General features: G+C 37.2%; 1 protein-coding gene across 1 annotated transcript in view; it reads right to left on the minus strand.

Moving 5' to 3' along the window:
• LOC122805775 overlaps positions 1 to 23,430 on the minus strand; it is an 889,800-nt gene that overhangs the window by 562,612 nt on the left and 303,758 nt on the right. Inside the window, exon 7 of the mRNA XM_044076042.1 lies at positions 8,197 to 8,532. Coding sequence (XP_043931977.1) covers positions 8,197 to 8,532 — 336 coding nt within the window. The remainder of the gene's footprint in view (positions 1 to 8,196; positions 8,533 to 23,430) is intronic.

A 23,430-nucleotide genomic window follows, 5' to 3' on the forward strand; every position in this document is an offset into this window, starting at 1 on the left:
ATTAACTGTATCTATACTAAGGAGGACATCAAGAAAGGAAATGTTATCCCCAAAACCACTCAATTTGAAAACCAAGAAGTCAGTACTGTGATTCAAATCTGTCACCAAGTCAGAAAATTTTTCAAAAGTGCCATTCCACAAAAAAAGTAAATCATCTATAAATCTAAAATATGCAAGTGCCCTATTGAAAAGATGATGTTTAACTAAAAATTTAAGCTCCCAATTTGCCATAACCAAATTGGCAAAAGCTGGTGCCACCCTCGCTCCCATTGCTACTCCTGAAATCTGTTGATAAATATGCTTACCAAATCTGAAGAAATTATTCTCTAGGACTATCTCCATTAGATCACAAATGGTGCTAACCTTGTGTTTCTCAACATCAGAATATAAAGTCAGGTATTCCCTCAAATATTCTAATCCTTCTGTTTGCTTGATAGCAGTATATAAGGACTTGACGTCAAGAGTAGCAAAACTGGCAGAACTAGATGAAACATCTATATTCCTTAGTTCTTCCAATAAATGCCAGGAATCTCTGATGTAAAATCTAGTTTTCTGTACAATAGGATTCAGAATATAATCAAGCCAAATAGATATATTCTCAGTTTTGGAATGCTTTGCGGAAATAATAGGTCTAAAAGGTGGGTTATGCTGGTCAACATGTAATTTTGGAATGCCAAATAATGTAGCCAATTTTGGGTGTTCGACCAACAAATATTCATAACTCTGATGATCTAATTCTCCTTGGCTAAACATGTCAAACAACAGTGTATCAACTCGTTGAAAACTTTTTTTAACAACATTGACACTACTTTGTATGTCTCACTGCCACTTAACATGTCTATCATAGATTCATTATATTGAATGGTATCCATGACCACAATTTTACCCCCTTAATTGGCCTTCACTGTTCTAATATCAGAATTTTTGCATAAATCTTGCAAAGCTCCCTTTTCAGAGGAACTTAGATTGTCATCACTTATATAACCTGTCATCCTGCGAAACTCATTTACACATTGATTTTGAAACATTTGCAAAGTAGTATGCAGTGGGGGGTTAAAAGTACTAGCTTTTTTCGGCCCAGTCATGGAAGGAGTTTGAACAGTGACCAACACATCATGTATTATATACTGTAGATTCAATTTTCTTAAATATAATCTAAAATCTATTAGCAATCTACCAATATTCACTCTATTATTAGGTATAAATGAAAAACCTTTTTTCAAAACATTAACAGTTTCAGTGGATAAAGTAACTCCAGATAAATTAATAACATTGATGCTAAAATCTTCAGCTTGTCTTGTGGTATTCACTTGTATTTCCTCTGGTTGGGGTATCTCCCTCTCCCTTTCCCCTTCCATTTGTTGTGGGACGTATTGTTCCACTTCTGAGTCTGTTTGTTGACTGGCACTGCCAGCGGAAAAGGGCCTTGGCTAGGTCCCTGCTTACCATTGACAAGTATTTCAGCATAATTTCCATTAGAAGAATTGCTAGAATGTTGGTTGTTAAAGTCAGAAATGGCGCCGACTTTTCCATTAGATACACTATTGTGTCCAATATTCGTGTCAGAACCTCTAGAACCAACATCATTTGTTGTTGAAAATGCTATAGTATTTGTGGCTTCCTTAGCCCCACTGTTTAAAGCAGGACTTCCACTGTCACTGCTGTTATAGATCTTAACAGAATGGTCTTCTACCCTATCTTGTAATAAATATGCATGTTTGGCCTGATAAGCCAAAATGTCTCTTTTTAGTTTATGTTGTTTCCTAGTCACAATGGAAGCCCGGTGCCTGTCAGCCTTCGCTTCTACACCGTTGTATAAAAGAAAATAATCTTTAAAACACCCAAAGCATTTGATTTTCTCATCTAGTGTTTTAATATTTTCCCTAATAGTCTCAAGTTCTTTCAAATAGTGTTCAACCAAAACACCCATCATGGTGATGCCAGTATTGTTATAAAGCTCAATAAGTTTGGTACTCAGTTCATCACGAAAAGTTACACAATTAGGGAACTTGGCTGTCCTTAAGCCCTACTTATACATTCACTCAAATAGGATACCTCTAGCTCTAACATGCCAGTGGCTCTAGTCCTGCCAAGGTTGTGGGAGAGAAAACCCAAGAAGAACTTATCGCTTTTATTGTTCAAACAGTCAAAGACACTTTTGTTTCCACCATGTTCAAGGAACATTCTAAGTCGGATATCACTAGTGATTCTGCAAGCAGTATGGCTGGTTCAGTCAAAGGCACTAATGAGAAGTCTTTAACAGCTACAGTTTTAGATTTACCGCCAGACGACACAGGAAGTGAAGTCACAGCTAGTACTAGCTGTTTAGCTAAAGCATCGACGACGGTGATGAACACCACAAACAAGGGAATAAACCAAAGCAATGTGTGGGGCTACATTTGCAAATCTTTCAATAATCCATTTGCTGATGTTCAAGCATCTGATTCAGCAGCAAGTAAGTCGATAAATGATAGTGCTTATACTGACACTATTAACTGTAAAAAGAGCATATATGACCTAGAAAAAATGGTTTTCAGGTTTGTCACGTTAGAGCTAGAGGTATCCTATTTGAGTGAATGTATAAGTAGGAAAATTGTGCCTCAGGGCTTAAGGACAGCCAGGTTCCCTAATTGTGTAACTTTTGGTGATGAGCTGAGTACCAACCTTATTGAGCTTTATAACAATACTGGCATCACCATGATGGGTGTTTTGGTTGAACACTATTTGAAAGAACTTGAGACTATTAGGGAAAATATTAAAACACTAGATGAGAAAATCAAATGCTTTGGGTGTTTTAAAGATTATTTTCTTTTATACAACGGTGTAGAAGCGAAGGCTGACAGGCACCGGGCTTCCATTGTGACTAGGAAACAACATAAACTAAAAAGAGACATTTTGGCTTATCAGGCCAAACATGCATATTTATTACAAGATAGGGTAGAAGACCCTTCTGTTAAGATCTACAACAGCAGTGACAGTGGAAGTCCTGCTTTAAACAGTGGGGCTAAGGAAGCCACAAATACTATAGCATTTTCAACAACAAATGATGTTGGTTCTAGAGGTTCTGACACGAATATTGGACACAATAGTGTATCTAATGGAGAAGTCGGCGCCATTTCTGACTTTAACAACCAACATTCTAGCAATTCTTCTAATGGAAATTATGCTGAAATACTTGTTAATGGAAAGCAGGGACCTAATCAAGGCCCTTTTCTGCTGGCAGTGCCAGTCAACAAACAGACTCAGAAGTGGAACAATACGTCCCACAACAAATGGAAGGGGAAAGGGAGAGGGAGATACCCCAACCAGAGGAAATACAAGTGAATACCACAAGACAAGCTGAAGATTTTAGCATCAATGTTATTAATTTATCTGGAGTTGCTTTATCCACTGAAACTGTTAATGTTTTGAAAAAAGGTTTTTCATTTATACCTAATAATAGAGTGAATATTGGTAGATTGTTAATACATTTTAGATTATAGTTAAGAAAATTGAACCTACAGTATATAATGCATGATGTGTTGGTCACTGTTCAAACTCCTTCCATGACTGGGCCGAAAAAAGCGAGTACTTTTAACCCCCTACTGCATACTACTTTGCAAATGTTTCAAAATCAATGTGAAAATGAGTTTCGCAGGATGACAGGTTATGTAAGTGATGACAATCTAAGTTCCTCTGAAAAGGGAGCTTTGCAAGATTTATGCAAAAATTCTGATATTAGAACTATGAAGGCCGATAAAGGGGGTAAAATTGTGGTCATGGATACCATTCAATATAATGAATCTATGATAGACATGTTAAGTGACAGTGAGACATACAAAGTGATTAGTGTCAATGTTGTTAAAAAAAGTTTTCAACGAGTTGATACACTGTTGTTTGACATGTTTACCCAAGGAGAATTGGATCATCAGAGTTATGAATATTTGTTGGTCGAACACCCAAAACTGGCTACATTATTTGACATTCCAAAATTACATGTTGACCAGCATAACCCACCTTTTAGACCTATTATTTCCGCAAAGCATTCCAAAACTGAGAATATATCTATTTGGCTTGACTATATTCTGAATCCTATTGTACAGAGAACTAGATTTTACATCAGAGATTCCTGGCATTTATTGGAAGAACTAAGGAATATAGATGTTTCATCTAGTTCTGTCAGTTTTGCTACTCTTGACGTCAAGTCCTTATATACTGCTATCAAGCAAACAGAAGGATTAGAATATTTGAGGGAATACCTGACTTTATATTCTGATGTTGAGAAACACAAGGTTAGCACCATTTGTGATCTAATGGAGATAGTCCTAGAGAATAATTTCTTCAGATTTGGTAAACATATTTATCAACAGATTTCAGGAGTAGCAATGGGAGCGAGGGTGGCACCAGCTTTTTCCAATTTGGTTATGGCAAATTGGGAGCTTAAATTTTTGGTTAAACATCATCTTTTCAATAGGGCACTTGCATATTTTAGATTTATAGATGATTTACTTTTTTGTGGAATGGCACTTTTGAAGAATTTTCTGACGGTGACAGATTTGAATCACAGTACTGACTTCTTGGTCTTCAAATTGAGTGGTTTTGGGGATAACATTCCCTTTCTTGATGTCCTCCTTAGTATAGATACAGTTAATAACACATTGAAAAGTCAAATATATAGGAAAGAGGTTTTTTGCAAACCAGTATTTACACAAGGACAGTTTACATCCTACACATATGAAAAAAGGAGTAGTAAAGGGCGAAATAATTAGTTTGAGTAGGCTCACCACTGATGATGATGTATTTCAAAGTGAAGTAGGATTTTTAAGGTCACTATTCTTGTATACAGGTTACGCATTAGACTGGATTCAAAAAATAGAAAAAGAGGTCATTTCTTTAAGGAAGGGGGTTGCTAAACCGATTCTTCTTTCTAGTCAGATAGGTTTAAGTTCTGGTTCCAAAGTTTTAGAGAATACCAGTAGTTACCACCTAGCTTTCCCTTTACCGATTGTTGACTAAATGTGGTTCATCAGGGACATCATCATTAACAATTGGAAAATGATATTAGGAAATAAAGATTTGGTTGGTACTTTAGGGGTGAAACCCACTTTCACTTACAAAAGAGTTAAAAATTTAAAATCTATGCTGGAAATAGATCATTATAGGTATCAGGACATGACAAGAGCAGCCAGTATTAAGAGGGGTACTTATGCATGCAACAATTGTAGGCAGTGTAGATTTATTAGTAACAGTACTAGTGTATTCATAAAATCCCTTAATTCCAACATTTGGTCTAAGAGTTATTACAATTGCAATTCCGATTATGTTGTTTACATCGCCAATTGTGTTTCATGTGAACATTATTACATAGGAAAAACTAAAAGGCTTCTAAAAAGAAGAATCTATGAGCACAATTTGGCTATAAAAAACAAAGATCAGTTTAATTCTTTGGCCAAACATTCTTTAACATGTAGAGATTTTAAGAAATTTCAATTTTCAGTTTTGGAAAAAATCAACACTAGTGAATTTGGAGGACATTTAAACAATGTCTTAAAATGCAAGGAGACATTGTGGCAACTTTTGTTGGGGGCTGATAGGTTGCCTGGCCTCAATGATTATATTAATTTAAAATGTTTTTTGAAATATAGATAGGTGTTTGAGACCATATGCATGTGATCCATGTGTGTTTTGTGTGAGGTGTACATGTGTGTACACATACATGTTCATATCACTCTGATTTCCTTCAGAGACTTGATATGATTTACATTATTCATATATATACATATTTTTTGTTTTATACATATATTACATTTTATATATATTATATTATATACATTTTGGTGTGTGTACTTGTGTGTATATATCATTATTTTTATATTGTCATATATTTTTTATGATATTTATACATATATTTTTTCATATGTGTATTTTATATTTTCATAGTGACTGTTTGGTTCTATGTGTGTGTGTGTGTGTGTGTGTGTGTGTGTGTGTGTGTATGTGTGTGTGTCTGTGTGTGTGATGTGTGCGTGTGTGTGTGTGTGTGTGCGCGCGCGCGTGTGTTTGTGTAGGGGGCACATGTCTATATGTGCATATGTGTGTGTGTGCGGGTGTGTGTGTATGCATGTGACTGTTGTGTCTACGTGGGAGAGGTCTTTGGATACGCATTTCATATGCTCAAGTTGATTATTATGCTATTCACACAGCATGAATTTACACTGCATTTTTATGACTGTATTTTTGCATTTATATATATGTATGTGTGTGTGTATATATGTGTATATGCATTCATTTGTATATATATATATATATATATATATAATATATATATTTTTTTTTTATTTATTATCATTATGACAATACTTCATTTTTGTAGAAAATCACATTTGTTATTTTTTCAGTTTGATGGTCATGATGTCATTTTCTGTTTAGTAAGTTATTTAAGGAACTGGAAATCATTTGAAAATTTTTCTGAGGAAGTTCACGTATTAAACAATGGATGAAAGCGCTAAATTTTTGGCTTCTGGTTTACTTGTTTTTTTTGCCAGCAGGTCTGCAGTTCATTTTTTCATTTTGTTTGGTTGTCAGCATTTTTTGTATTTGAAAAATGACCTTATGGCCAGAGGGAATTTTGTCTAAAAACACAAGATGCGATATATGGAGTAAATCTTAATTAAATGGGTCCCTTAGTCTAATACTTTCATTGGCTGTGTGACTTCCTGTTAATATAAAACTATCTAAAACATATGGTGATGAAGTTTGTAACACACATCCTGGTTCTGGCCACTCTGCAATATAAAATGTTTCAGAGTTTTAGCTGTTCTGGATTAGTCTCGAAGGTCCTTGACTAATAGATAAAAGGGAAAAGTTAATGAAAAAGGTTGTGAGAAGAATTCATTTGTAGTGTAGCATTATTTTTTTAATTTGCTTCCATGCTCTGTGTCCATGGCAGATAAAGTTACTGCGCCCATATTCCTTCCAAATGGCCATCAGAGGCAGCTGGCCACCAACAGGGGGTGCATAGTGCTTTTACACTGCAGAATATTTTATAGATGTTGTACAATTATAATCCCAATAACAAGAAAGTGTAGAAGTCCTGCAAATTAATCTGTTGAAATAAGTACAGTAAATGATTTTGATATATACTTCTGCAGAAAACGTTTTTAAAACAGCAACCCCAAGAACTCCTTGACTCAGTGGATAATGTCCCTGCATCACAGCTCCAGTTTCATTGTTGATTTATGTAATTGTATCAAGTGAGATGTGTGTGTGTGTGTGTGTGTGTGTGTGTGTGTGTGTGTGTGTGTGTGTGTGTGTGTGTGTGTGTGTGTGTTTACATGATAGTGCTGTTTACTCCCGTCTCCACAAATTATGCCAATAAAATGGTCAGCCAAGAATATTTAGTACTGTTGCATTTGTACCAACTCTACTTGTCCAGATGACAGCTAAATGTGCTGGCAGTGGGACAGAGTACTTTCCCTGGAAGGTTTTGTACCGCATTGTGAAACCAGATGCCAACCCAAATATGATATTTTTGTTGTTTTCTGTTTTTGTTCATCAGAAAGTTTCATAATATTACATGATTTAAGTTTTTGATGCAGTGTCTTCAATAAAACTAAAAATGTGATGCATTATTTGCTGAGATGAATGCATTTAAGCATCTCTTGGCAGTTTCCAGTGCTTGGAACTAAAACCTATTGTGTAACATCCTATAATCATGAGGGAGTGAAATATAAAATCCAAACATAGCATAATCACTCATAATTTCAAGTTACTTATTACGTAATTACAATACAAAGTAAGTTTTAAACTATTTGTAGTCAAAATTAAGAAAAAAGCATGAACCGTAAGAGCAGAAATCTATCAAAGAACATTATACAGAATTCTCACTGCCAAATCTTTCCATCAACAAAAATCTCCAGTAATAGCAAATCCCATGTAAAATAGGAATTAATGCTGAAAGTAATTAATCTAAGCTGAGCTCAGTAGAGGAGTCTTCTCAGCAATCAAATGGCTTTTGAAATGTAAATGTATATAAAACACACCTTTATCAGAACTTTGAAAATCTAAAGATAGGCAAGTGCAAGTATAAGTAATGAACCTGAGTTTTATGAAGTCAAAGCTGCCATCCTACTTCTGAGGTTGATGCTGTATGATTTGCTTACAACACGGATGAGAATAAAAATACAAAAGTATCACTATAATAAAATAAAACATTACCATCTTTGTTTAAACTGACTGTGACTTTTGGTTTGGTATCTGAGATGTAATTGACATCACATGTATAATCTCCCGTGTCTGCTGGTGAAACATCGAATAGTAATAAGGAAGCATTCCCTTTTTTCAGCCCATCCACAGAAAGCCATGCTCTTCTTTTGATAAACAGGTTGTTGTTCATAAACTTGGCTATATCATTTTCCCCATGTTGCCACTGCACTACAAGTTGATTCAAGTTCACTGTCTCAGAGTCAACACTGAAGTAACATGGAAGTAGCACTGCGTGTCCATGGTGGTCTGCCCCTTTGGAATCCGGTGTTGTGCTTGGTGGAGAAAGATCTGCAACAGAAGGAAATACGAATTCAGTTTCAAAGAGAATAATGAATGGAATTTAACACCATAGCCTGCACAGAATTCATTACTATAAAGCTGATGGCTGAAAATATTCTGCAGAAATTGCTCCCCAGATATTTAAGGAGACATGACTGAACAGTAAAAGTAGTAAATGCATAAGACTTACAAAATCAGTATACTAATTATAAATGTGTGTTTACATTTTACATGGAAACATGTTTCTCAAGTACTTTTTCCCAAGAAAAGAAATGTTAAACTGCAAATTTGTGTCTATATTATAAGATCGACAATTGAAAACAACGAACAACATATGGTCGACACCATATGGTCGATGTCTTTAAACGTCGACCTTATAAAGAGACAAAAAAAAGAAAAATGTACCCTAATGGGTTTATGAAGGGGGGCAAGTTCCCCCACACCCCCCGCTAATTAAATATACCAACCCAAGAATGAGACCACACTACATTGCAATAAACAGAAATCTCCCCTTACGGAGATTTCCGTTTACACGCTCAAGATTCTGAGCGTTCAATATTCTTGTGTCGACAATGTCAGATTCGACATTGTCGACTTTTGAGAATATGATATAGACCTACAAATTCAGCTTCTACTGAGATGTATTTTAGCTCCTTATTTGTTGTTTCTATTATCTGTATTTGTAATATAAGTTTAACTTGTATTTCATTTTTTTGGGAAGTTTTTGCTGGATTGCAATTTAGATTGTCGGTTTGCTGTACAGATGTTTTCAACTGCTGATACACATTTCATAGTCTGTATATAGTAGAATGGTTCAGCAGCTGAAAATTAATTTAAGGCATATTATGATAGGACTATTTTGGCATGTCGCACAAACACAGCCACTTGGGTTTTAGTATAATTTACTGTTTAGTTACAGTATTTGTTTTTCATCTTGAAGCACACTCCACTCTAGTTCACCAGTTGTTACAGGTAATGCATTTTGTGGCATAATTGTATTAGTTTTGTTTTATAATCTTAAAGTTTCAGTACACATAAAGGAAAAAATATTCAAAAGTCATGGTAAAAAAAGATAGTGAAAATAAAAGAAAGTAATGTAAAAAGTGAAAAAAGGAGAGGCAAAATGAAAAACAAGAATGGATAAAAATATAGAGAAAGCAGACTGGTATGTAAAATCATTAGTTGAAGAAGGCAAAAAAAGAACACACAGAAAATCAGCAATCACTCAAAGATATGATTCTTGATGATAAAGAAAGATCAGATATTGATCAGATATTGAAATTGGCTAGCTGACTAGTGTATATCTAAAAAATGATGCACAGAAAGAGATGATCCAAATGACTTTCTGTGAAGTCAATAAATTTAGTATTTGGGAAGGTAATGCCAAGTGTAAGCATTGCAGAAATAGAAGAACTCAATTAGACATGCCATTCTCAATTATAATAGTATTATTGGTGAACTGAAAATGCTTATAAATAACAACAGGTACTAATTTGGATTATATGGTTGAGACAGCTGGGTTTTAAAAGTAAATTGTTCTGGAGGGCATGTACAATCAAAGATGCATAGCAATTAGAAAATTAGAAATAAAAATAGACAATATTAACGATCAGGGGTTACAGCAATAATAAAGGAAATAATTTAGAATAATTGAGAATATTAAGAGATATATATACTTCTTAAGTAAAGACTTAAGTTATCAGTACTTTTAATTTATAATATTTCTATGGTTTGAAGAGAGATGCCTTGGAAAGTAAAATTCCGTGATGTTTATTTTGGAAACCTTATTCAAGTAGTGTTTAAATGCCAGTGATATTGCATGGGTAGATAGAACAGAGGAGAGGTCCCTGATAGACATGTGATCCTCCAGAGGAATGGAAAGAGGGTTATTGGAAAAACTTAACTGATGTGATGAAACGGGACTCTTGTCTTCTACTGTGGACAGAAGACAGAGGTATGATTGATTTAAAAAGAAATGTGAGATTCCAGTTGGAACCCTAAAATAAAGATGGAACATGGGTTTATATAATAAACCTGACAAAAAGAACATTATCTACATTTAAGGAATGCCTACTTTTACAAACCTGCAAGAGAGGAGTGGTGAATAATGCAGGCTGGGTTTGTATTATGACTAAAGTGTTTACCTCACAAACACGAGGTTCAGGGTTTGATTTTTCACCTTTAAATAGGGTGAAAGATAACTATATCATACTGGAGCTGTCAAATCCTTTTGTAAAATTAAGAAACGCTGGGACTACTGTCCCTGAACTTTACATTACAAATCCTCAAGTTGTAATACTTTTTACAAGCGTTTTGTTGATTTTTCTATTGACTAAGTTAATTTAAATAATGTTGTTGTTGTGTTTTATTCTAACAACTTTAAGGTTGAAACAATAACTGTTTTTTGTTTGACTGTCTGCTTTATAGCTTGTAGAAAGAATCTGATACCAAATAAATGCGCCACTACCATAGTACGCAATCTAGTTTTGTAAATACATTATAAAGGAAGTGTTGTGCAGTAAAATTGGTGAAGGGCTGTGGTATTGCTTTAACCTTCAAAAAATCTTTTTTTATTGAATACTACAACCTGGCCAATGTTTGCTCCATCTCTTGTATACAAAAGATAGATTTAAACCAAAGCAAGAGCTGACTGATGAAAGCTTGCATCCTTAAAGCATCCCCAACTGTTTTCTAGTATTCTTTATGCTTAAATGTTTCCTACACTGTAAAATTATTCAGAGCCACCACTGCCTATGTACAGTATGTGTGGTCATATACTCCGAAAACGTCCTACACAGACACACACAGTGCAAAACTAGTTGAATGAAGCAAGAAGTATAACTGTACAATGCAGGTAACACAAATGGTAAGCATTTTATAAATGTTCTAGTGTATAATATAAATAATGCTCTTTTGACATCATTAAGTCAAAGGATTCCTTACACTAAAGGAAAAACAAAAACGTTAACAAAAATAAAATTTTGCAAAGTACCAAAGATGCAGTATGAGCGCCATAAAGCGCACTCAGACCGTATAACTATAAGTATTTGTACATGTGTCTGCATAGTCTGTTGCAGAGATGTCTCTGCTGAGTGGCACCAGTGGCAGAGAACTATTACAGGTAAAATCATCACTGCAGAAGTGGCTTCTTTAGTAGAACGTCTTGTGTAGCATGGCAGTATAAAGTAACAATGATCACTACAGCTCCATTGGTCATGCTGTCTTTCCATTCACAGTATTGTTTACTGTCAATGTCAACCATGCCACTTGCAGGAAAACTGGCATGCCTAGAGTGCCTGTCAGTGATAATTGTTTTGGTCTCCCATTCCAGCCAAGATGGCTGAGGAATCTTTGTCTAGTAACTGAGACAAGCAGTCAGTTAGTGTCCCCAACCACACACAGCTCTGTCCCGCTATATAAAAACTCTCCAAATGGAATGATGCTCCCATTCATATGGTTCCTCCATAGTATTTCAAAAATTAATCAGGATGCAGGATTGCAACTGACCATTCTCATTTTGTTTTCCTGCTGGTACCAGCAGTGGATGCTGATTAAATACTGTTGCTTTACAGAAGAATATTTCAAGATAGGGAAAAGTCTGGAAGAGATGCCAGTTCAGAAAGCATCTGCACAATTGTCCTTACTTAAGCAGTATAAGTTCTTCAGTGAATATACCTCTCTGCACATGTCACTGGTATTCTTGGTTATTTAATTCAACTCTGTCTTCATCCCTTTCACCTAAAAAATGCCAGATTCTTCTTCATTCTCAGATGGAGATTTTCATATGGTGCAGTTAGGAGTCATTGTTGAATTTTAGTACAGACTCTGGTTATATTCTGACTTGCCTCCTCCTTGAAGATGCTGCTTTCAGTGTCACTATTACTCTTTTATAAAAGAAAAAAGTATACATTAAATCAAATTAAACATTGCCTTTCCAAAAGTGAAATAAATATAATTAAGTAAATGAAAAACAGATAAACCTCTGGTCTGGGCTATACCTCTACTGGATTAATTCTGCAGTATAATCAAGTCTCCAAACTTCAGAGTGCTGAGAGACTTTATGGAATGCTAGCAGACAGGTGAGAGTTACCATCCGAGTGACGTCCCCAGGTGCATCTGCAGTTACCTCCTACTGCGCCTCTCGGCGTCAAATATTGTTTGTTCATATTTGCATTAATAATTGCAAAACTGTGCTGCATACAAGGTATCAGAATATTTTATCTTGAAACATACATGATGGAAAACACAATTGTATTGATGTTTGACCTATGTCAATGACTTTTTGTTAGAATTGTAAGGTGATAACTTCATTTTTTAAAGGGTGAAGCCACGCCCACTTGAAGTTAAAGGTACACACTCAAAAGAGCTGTACTGGAGGGAATGAGTTAAAGGAAGCAGCTTTTGTTTTTCTGTTCCTCGGTTCCAGTATCAGAGAGCAACTAAATCTAGTTGTGTCCCAAAGAATTTGGAAGATTTACTGGCACAAGGGAGGGTCTGCACATCTCTGCTTACATGAACATCAGAGCCCTGAATCACTTCATACACATGTACACAGTATAGTGTCAGAGGTTTGTTATGCAAAACAAGCAAGATCATGTAGAAGACCTCCTAGATACTGATACAAAGGCAATGATTTCCATCTGTTTTCCAAAGCTGATAAAAAAGACATATATACCCAAACGTGTCAGCAGTGCAGTGATAAATGTACTATTAGGTATGATGCATCACTGAAAATAGTCTCCTTCCCAGAAGATGTTATGACTGAAATACCAGATGCTCAAGTTTATGACCAGTCATTTGGTCAGCCCATAGAAGCTGCATTGAATGAGATGGAAAGAAAAGTTGAGACTGACTGCAGTCTAGCTGATGTTCAACATTGTCATTCTCCATTCATCATTAATCAAGAAGCCTTTTCAATGTTGACAGATCATTTTGTTTAGAAAATTTCAAAGCACTGATATGTCAGGGGAAAGGCAAAAGCAGCAACATAGAACTTCACAGAAAAGGATCTAGGACTCTTGCCCTAATCTTTACAATGCCACCTTTAATGTGAGAGAAGCTCACACATTCCACAACTCCATTAGAAAGCAGTACTTCAAAAAGCTAGGTAGTGCACATAATTTCACGTGACTATTTCAAAGAGTTTTTTTTTTCATTAACAATTACCAAGCTCTATTCCACAAGAACAGCAGCCGCTCCCTCGTAATCTTACTATTACTAAAAATACAGCAACATACTGGGTCCCTCCACAGCAGCAGGACACAGGCTTTTTTTTTCCATATTCTTTGTTGCGTCAAACAATAGTCATCACTCAACCATGCAAGACCTGTTTCACTTGAACCTATTTATTATTTCAAGCGAATTTTTAGGATAAACTTTAGGAATTCCACTGATTAAATCAGGAGTGTTGGATGTCAGCCTTGAATATGAAATATTACTTTGTTACATTGTCTGAAAGTAGGAGATGGACTAGCCTCTTCTGCTGGTGTCATGACCTTGAATGCTTATGTCATGCTCAAGGTTTCTGTTCTTGTCTGTAGTGAAAAGAACTTGAACATCCAGAGTGGTTTCCCATACCATCTTCCTTCATTTACACACTCCCTTTTGGAATCTTTTGTATTAACTCCTCCTGGAAGCCTTATGTATTCCTGTTTTTCATGATTTCATGAAGTCCTAAAGGAGTGTCCTGACAGCTGTCACAGGAACATTATTTTCCTGTGGAATCAATATAAGACTATAACCCAACGTTTTTGTTTGCAGTTGCATTGTTGTCTTATTTTGTTGTTAACTGCTCAGTCCAGGAATGGTAAGTTGTTGTTTTCCCAGCATTGGCATCACACTCCGTATCTGATGTAGTGTAACATGGTTGAGGTCCAAGTGTATGATTATGCACGTGTCTGATGTGAACCTCAGCTGAAGAGTTTTGCCTACTTGTTCAGTCTTTCCAAGTCTAGGTCCTTAATTACGTCCTCCAATGTTGCATTTTTCTCTGTCTTGTCACTGAACATAAACTTGATCTCTATTCCTTCAGATATTTTTGAAACTGATATTCTAAAGTACACTGGACTCACCCCAGTACCCCACTATTCACTCCTTATTCCAGTCTGTGTCCTCCTAATCAGACTTCAGCTGCAGTTCTCGAGTCTTTCTCTAACTAACTACTAGACTTTTCCTAATAACTGCATGTCAGGATTTGGGAAAACTCGATCAGGACTGACAGGACATTCCCTCTGTTGTGAATCCTTGCTGGTTATTTTTATGGATGTTATTTCCCTAGGAAAACAAATAACCTTTCCTTCAGGATTTTCTGCATGACATTTCCTACTAGTATCCTTTGGTTCATAAGTTACATATTCTGTACATTTTATGTCTTTCAGTTTGGAAGAAGGATAGAACTTTTGACATTTTCCACCCAAAATACACTTCTGCAGTCAACCATAATCTATTAAAACTCTCTTCTAGTAGATCCAACAGTATTCTGGCTAAAACCCTGAGGACCATGGGAGGAGGTTGTCATAAGGCTGGTAATTTCCCTTTCCACCATCCCCCTTTGTGTCTGGAGTCCATCCACTGTGATCATTTCTTTGTCTTAGCTCTGCCCTAGCTTTGGCATCATTTCTTCCTTTATTCTTGATGAAGTCTGAATTAAATTATCCATTCAATAGCTCTGCCCTTCCCTGTCTTCTCTCAGTTTGTTTTTGTTTGTTTGTTTGTGTCTTTCGCTTTTCCCGGTAAGGGGTCGCCACAGCGGAACTCCGGTCTGCTAATGATTGGTAGTTCATTTTTACGTGTTGAGTTACCAGCCCTGACACACACAACTTTCAATGAAGGTACGCCCATTCATGCATATCTCCATGCAGAAGACGCTCTAGCTGAGAATCGAACCAGACAGCGTCTTACTGTGAGGCGACAATGCTACCGCAGCACAAGTTACCTCTTATTATTTCTCTGTCCACTTTTCCTTTCTGCAGTATACCAAAAAGGCATCTGTTCCCTTTTCTACAACTCCCTTTCAACTTCTGTCTTTGCCATTCTTACCTCCTCCTGCCTTTCTTCCTAACATCTTGCACAGCACCTCCTCAACGTGTACAACACCTTCTCAGCTTGTACAACACCTCCTCAGCTTGCTAGCAATCTCTCTACCCCTTGTACTTGTTAATATAATATTTTTCTGTAATTCCACTGGTATTATTTCTCACTTTGCTTCTTCCTCACCCCCCCTGTTTATAACTGTGGGAACACTGTCTCTGAACTTATTTCTACTTTTATAACTTGTTTGCCCCTTTGCTATTCTTCTCCAGTCCCAAGTTAACATGTGTCTACCTACTGAAATGTCTGGCCTAAAACTGCTGAGCCCCAAAATAATGAAAAAAAGACCAGAAATGTAGGAGATCAAATACTGAACATCACTCTTCAACTTTAAACTTCTTTTTTGCAGTGGGGCACGCCCCCCACCCCTGAACCTATATATACCAACTCTGAGACTGCAATATATTGGAGAAAACTGAATTTTCTGAGAAATGTGTCAGACTTGTATGTAATTCCATATTTTCAGCCATTCAGTCTCCACATCTTGGGATTCTGTAAAGCAGGTCCCAAGATTTCAAGTAGTTACCACCCCAACACACACACACACACACACACACACACACACACACACACACACACACACACACACACACACACACACACACACACACATCCAACTTAGCATAATTTACCTTATGAAATCCCACACTAATATCTTTGCATCTGGTTTCTTCCCTTTCTCTGTTTCTAAACAACTGAAAATTTGCTGAGTGCAGCTTCATGTGCAGCTTCATCTGGACAGCCCATAGCCCACTTTGCCATTGTCAAGACCATCCCCAGAATTCTTTTCTTGCTGGTAGAGGCCCCCACTAGATGAATTAAACTTTCTTAGGGCTCAGCCACCTACAACTATTTCCTAGCCCTATCTTCAGTACCTCAGAGCTTAGGATGTACAAGTCTGTCTCTGCACATTTAGCTCTTCCATCAGTAAAACACTCCTCCCACCTCACTCTGTGCTCTTTCCTCAGTGTCCCATCTCTTTTCCTCTTCCTCTGATGTGTTTATATGGGGAAAGCAATTACTTGCATTGTCCCCCCTCCTTCCTTACCAAGTGCAAAACCTCAGTTTAAATCTTTCTCTGTAAGCCTTTCAGGGGGTGGCACTCCCCCTGCTTCCTGACTTCACGTAAGGCATGTGCTCCCTTACATTACTTGCTCTTCCCTCCTTCCCCTCTATCATTCCCAAACAGTCATTGGTTTGATACCTGCAGGAGTCGAACTCCCTGCCAGTGGAACATGGTTTTATTATAGCAGTGATAACCACCCCCTCCACCCACGTCATTGCTTGTAGCTCCCTTGTCATCCTTATCAGACTCTCGGCATTGCAGGGTTATAGTACCCAGCCTCAGTTCAGTTTGTCACTGGCTGCTGTATTCACTGCCTCTGTTCTCCCTCTGCCTGGTGAATTGAGTGCCTGCACTTCTGCTTCTGTCACAGCACTTTTCTTTTATATGTTATTCTTAGTATGCAACCTTGAAGTCCTAGTTTTCTAATGTCAGCATTTAGCGCCAATATACTTTCTGCTCTGCGAAGGTCCCTTGTATATATTTATATATAGCTGGTCTCTCTGCCTGCATCCTGTCACATTCCAGGATTTCCATGCTCTTTTACCTCGAGTGGTTCTTCAACCTGTCATTTCTCTCACTAATTATTTTTCCCCCTAAGAGTGTTGACTGCTGCCACAGATACTACTACTGGCATTGCTACTTCCTACCACAATCTTATAGTCTATCTGCAGCATCCCTAGTTATGGTGACTGTTTTCTTTGACAGCTTATTTTCACATGTGTATTCCAAAATCATTTTAACCATCTCCCTAGGTGGACACCTCACTCTCCTCCCATGTCTTACTAACTCCAATTCCAGGATTGTTTTCACTTTAACCTGGTGTCTCCTTTCTGAGTTTCCAAGATTAATGTTGGTGATGGAGTATGCACTCTCGAACTCCCCTTCTTTATCCCCACATGAACTTTCCCATTCTACTCGGTGTCCTTAACTTGTTGCATGTAAACATTCCACATTGAGTTGCACACCCATCCCTCATCGGTGTTAATGTTAGTCATCCGCTATGATGCATCTAATTCCTCTACCACCTATCCAGGGTGCTCTGTTCAAGGCCTACTCACTGCTCTACAAACCTGGCTTACTGTTCACTTATCCTTCTTAGTCTTGCCATCCTCCTGTCCCATACTGTTCTCTTAATGGTCGCTACCCCCCCCCACCTCCAACAGACACTTCCTCCTGGCTTTGTTCCTGTCACTAAAACATAACCTCCTGCCCTCATTTAACAACACTAGCCATTGAATACCTCACCATCAATGCCCCACTTTCCCTTCCTAGCTTGTGTACATGTTTCTGTCCCTTTAACTTCCTGCCCTCTGTCTTCCTGATCTTCCTTTGTGTGTGACGCTCCTCCTTTGCTTATCGATAGCTGAATACCCTCCTTGCCCCTTTCCTTCTGTTCTACATGGTGCTACAGCCTTTGGAAGATGCAAAAAAATAAGTACACCTCTTACCCTACCTACTGTATTGCCTTTCACCCCTTTGTTCCATGCCTTGACCAAGTGGTTTTAGATGTGACTGCATCCGCTTGCAGTGACACTTGTACAACTGCCATCTTGAGGTGGGGATAAATAACATACCCATATCTGTAAAGTCCGTTTTGCATTACTGGATCTAAGAATGCCAGAGATTGCAAAGTCAATTCTGTAGCACTGGCTAGTTTTTTTTAGGAAGCCAGAATAAATGATGGATGGCAGTCCTGGTTCACTTACATGGACACTTTTTGTTCTGTTTACACTCATCACTGTCCACAACTGGCTACCTTGTTCTGCTCCTCTTCCTCTCCTGTGTAGCTTCTCCATCATTGTTTCCTGGTTATGTCTTGCCTTCTCCTTCCTTTCCCTATTTTCTCATCCTACAAGCCTGTACTCCTCTGAATACTTTGGATTATGTCCTCTGTTCATCTGCCTCTCTTTCTTTTTTCCATACCCTGTTCTATTTCATAGTGTTCTGTTGTTCTCTCATCTCCAGACTTTTTTTTTTCCCTTTTCTTGCTTGCCAAGCCAACCTCCTTTCATGCCCCTCTCATATACCCCTCTGAATCTGCCCATTCTCTTGTATGTTGTTCCATCCTTTTCTGCTATCGCAATTTGTAAGTCAAACCACTGGCACCCACGACAGTCTCAATGACCTCTTTGTCTGACTCCTTCCCTTACGGCCTGCACTGATCCTTTCATTCCATTTGAATCCTGGCGTTTTCTTCTCCTATCAAGCCCGTCTGTTTCAGATAGTGCCATATTACATGTTTTACCCAGCATTAGAAGCATAGCTGGTATCTAAGTAGCAATTCACAAATAACTTGCATTAATAAGATTCTGTATCAAAACAGTAAACAGCACCCATCTGTGCCAGATTATGATTTACAGCTGAACTGAATGGTGCAGTCAGGTATGCTGGCTCTCTCAAGTATACTTTGGTGTGTGTGTGTGTACGCGCGTGTGTGTGTACGCGCGTGTGTGTGTGTGTGTGTGTGTGTGTGTGTGTGTGTGTGTGTGTGTGTGTGCATGTTATGTGTTGGTGGGGCAAAATCAAGAATAGCTTCTGTCTCTAATAGTGAACAGGAAGTAAGAATTGTACGCAATGTGTTGTTGATTAGCATTTCTAGACAGACAAGCGATACACACATTAATTCTTTTTGGAAGTAACTTTTTGGGTCACATACAACTCCTATAAAAATAACAGCAATGTTTGATCTCAGTAGCTTGAGCAGTATGAAAGTGAACAAAGCTTTTCAGGATTATCAAGGGTCAGAAATAACACCATAATATACAACTGCTTGTTTTTTTTCTGTGCAGTTCTTACTTTGGGTCTTATCTGCTGTAACTCGTATTTTTCTAGCTTAAATTAAATCTATCTAGTTATTCCATGAAAGACATATTACTGACTGTTAAAATGAGGTTATTTTCACAAGTTCAGTAATACTGGGATATTATTCCATTGTAACTGTCGGATTAACAGGGACGTATTTAACAGCTGAGCTGAGCTTGTGTGGAGTGGACACCCATTCCTCAGGCTTGAGGTGATGCGAGATGCACAGCTGCTTCATATTTTGGGAATTATTGACTTGTACTAGTGCACTTAAGAGATTCCCCCTGGTCTTTTATTTGGCTTTTGATATTTCCCATCATTAATAACTACATGTACATTGAATGCAATACTGGGTTTACCACCTGGAGTTGTTTCATATTACCTTTTCTGCCAGATTCTCTCCAGAGACAAAAGCACTGATCACAGCTAGGCTTAGAGTCTTTAGATAATTTCCATACATGAGTCGGTATACAGCTTGCAGCAGGATTGCCAGCTTGGAGAGGGACTGTTTTTTCTTTTTTTTTCTATAAATTGGTATATGTTTTGAGTATTGTGTATCTATCTGCTCTTAGGTCATGACCCGTGATGCAGCAGTAAGAAAAACTGAAAAGGTGAGTAGTACGTGTCTGACTGAATTATCTATAAAAGCATAGAGAAGATAGGCTGGCATAATATATTAAATAGAAAAGAGAGGAAATGGATTATTTTATTAGGAGTACTTTTTTCTCCAGGACTTAATGAGCACTTCTAATTAACCAATAAACACTGCATGGTTGTTATTTAAAGAGGAGGTATGATTAAATGAGTGTATTGCACTGAAGAAGGCTTTTCAGCCGAAACCGGTATCCCTATCTGGGGCATGTTTATCCACTGATTAAAATTATTTGTGCTGACAAATGTGTGCTGGCCTTTTGGTTTTTGTTTGTATCTTCATTGGGCCATGTACCTTATCCGTACTTGCGGAGTTGTAGTTCTGCTGTTGGAATTGTCAGCACTTTGGAGGAAAGGAATAAGAAAAGAGGAAACGGTGAGAGGTCTAGCTATTGTATTTTATTTTTACCTCTTGTTCTGCCACTTATCAGCACTTGCCTTTTACACGAGGTTGTATTACTTTCATTTCTGTTAAATGAGGTGGAATTAATGTTTCTTACATAGAACGTTACAAGTCCTGGCAATTTTTTAAGTCAAGTTGGATGCTATATATTAGTCCTATTGACTTCATTTGCATTTAGGTTACTCATCCCTTTGGAATACTTTCATGCTCAGTAGTAATTGGAACAATTGGAGTACTTTTCTGCACATATAAACACACTGCTTCCAAATAGCTGCTTTTTTGTTTTTGGCAGCTGTATTTACCTTTTACACTGCTTTGACTAGTGCCCTTTTTAGTAAGGGACTTTGGTTTTCTGTTTATGGGTATGAATTGATTGTGTTGAGTTTCAACAAGTCTCCCTGGTTCCATAACATCTGCAGATCGATTTGTTTAGATTTCTAAGTGTATGCAGAGACTGTTAGCACGTTGGCAATTTGAAGCTTATGGCAGTTGCCTAATCTCTGTGGCGTTCCTTCCAATTTTATTTGTTGAAACTCATTATGGATTCTGCATTTGACTATTCAGTTTTGGATGTACTATTTCAATATCCTGACGACTGCTGTTTGACTGATATCTCAGTGCTATTATAACAGTGGATCGTGGATAATCTAGAGGTACTGTTGCTGTAGCAATAGAAGACATTTGTTTTTGGATTGTTCCTTATTTGATAGTGACTGTGCAACCACATTAAGATAATTTATCAACATTTATTAATATGTCTATAAGCTTGAACAATTATTACTGCTTCATTTCAAGTCATTTTGGCTGTATAATTTCTTGATGTTTGATTTACCAGTTGGGGCGGTTTTCTATAATGATATTAGTTTCTACATATTTGATGTTATTGGGATTTGCAATGAGTATTCCAATTTACTTCTACTAATAAGATTTTTTTGTACATTCTATAAATATGGATTTGGTTAAGCTTTTACAGGGACTGGCAGCAGATAAGGAGGATGTAGGCATATTTGATAAACTACATGTTACTAATACTATGGATAAGGACTGTAGGGTGACCCCAGTGTCTTGTATTGACTTGTTTGCACAATTGCTTTCTGTCATGAAAGAACTCAGAACTAGTGTGTGGGATCAAAAATTGTTTAAGGCGTATAATATGAAGGGTTTAGCATCTAGTGGTATTCGCATACACATCCAGTCATATGTTAAGAGGCCGGATGTACAATTAATTTGTGAATGGCAGGAGGCTCAGCAACAGGCATTTATACTATTCATTAAGGTTTACATTTGTTCTGTGAATGTAAAACCATAAATTTGGTGAACCAGGTTAGTCATCTTTGTGAACAAATCAGACTGTATGAACAGGGCCCTCTTTATCAGAAACAATTTGTACAACTAATGAAGGAATTAATTGAGTTGGAAAACAGGTTAAAAAAGCATATGGTGAGCAAATTTTCCAGGGACTATAGAGATTATCAACATAGCAAACAATTTAAAAAAAAAAAAAAAAAAAAAAAAAAAACGGTTAAGTTCTCTGGTATTATAGAATACCCCCGACAGCTAGCAAGCGTAAAAGAAAGAGGAAGTCTATTCTTAAAAGAACAAATGAGGTTCCTGAGACATCGTGTAAGGAGTTTTCCTCCACTACAGATACAGATATGGGGACACCATTACCCTCCCCCCTCTTCCAAAAAGAAGAATGATAGCTTTTGTTTACATGTTGCAGCATGGTTGGACGTAAGCGCCATAAGCGATACGCCAACTCTAGAAATGCTCCTGCAATTAATGATACCTCAATAGGTAGTTCAAATATACTTAAAATTTCCACATCTCCTTTATCCCCTGTAGAGCTTGACCAACCAGACAAAGGCCTGGGATTTATACCTAGCTATTTTGTTCCAGAAGAAGTGTTTGCTCAAGATGTTATTTCTTTTGTAGATGATTAAATTTCAAGTTATTTTTTCATAATAAACAAGGATATAAGGAATATGATTCCTCCAGTTTTCATTTCAGACCATCCACATTTATGCCTCCTTACAACAAATGTGTAGCAGTTTTTCAACAGCAGGTTTTGAGAGATCTGCATAATACATATGCTTCTGGTTCATAATTTTCCCCGTCCCCTTACAGACAGACTTTAATGACTCTAAAAAATAATAAACAACTAGTGATTAGTCTAGCTGATAAAGGAAGTGCTGTGGTTGTGTGGGATTGCACTATGTATGCAGCCAAAACTCACCAACAGTTATCAGATCAATGTGTTTATCAGCATATGTATCTAGACCCTACCACAATGCTTAAATCTGATATAGATTTGTTTTACAATTGACTTCAGAGGAGGGTATTATATCTAAAGAAACAGTATTTCACCTCACAGTCAAAGAGCCTACTAAACCATACTTTTACTTGTTACCTAAGACTCACAAAACTTTGTCAACCACCAGGTAAACCAACAGTGTCAGGGAAAGGCTACTTAACTGAACCTTTCTCAGCTTTTCTAACACCATTTAACACCATTGTTGGGGTGTGTCAGATCCCGTATACAGGACACCACTGAATTCTTGAATATTATTCAGGATATACAACTAGAACCTGGGTGGCACTCTAGATGTGTCAGCATTATATACCAGTATTCCCCATCAGGCAGGCCTTTTGGCCTTGGAATATTGGTTAGATCGTTGTTCTTTATATAGCATGAGGTTCAACACATTCTTTATTTGTTTAGCAGAGCATGTACTTCCCAAAAATGTTTTTTTACTTTAAGGATGAATGTTATCTACAACTAAAAGGGCTCACTTTGTATCAGCAATTCATCCAAAATATTATAACATAACCGTCCTGACTGGAGGGTTGTAATAACACATCCGTCATTGTTTTGAATGTTTGCTTCCAATGAAAC

Source organism: Protopterus annectens, chromosome 7.part0 (genome assembly GCF_019279795.1).
Source record: "Protopterus annectens isolate FY-2018-M chromosome 7.part0, PAN1.0, whole genome shotgun sequence".
NCBI lineage: Eukaryota > Metazoa > Chordata > Ceratodontiformes > Protopteridae > Protopterus > Protopterus annectens.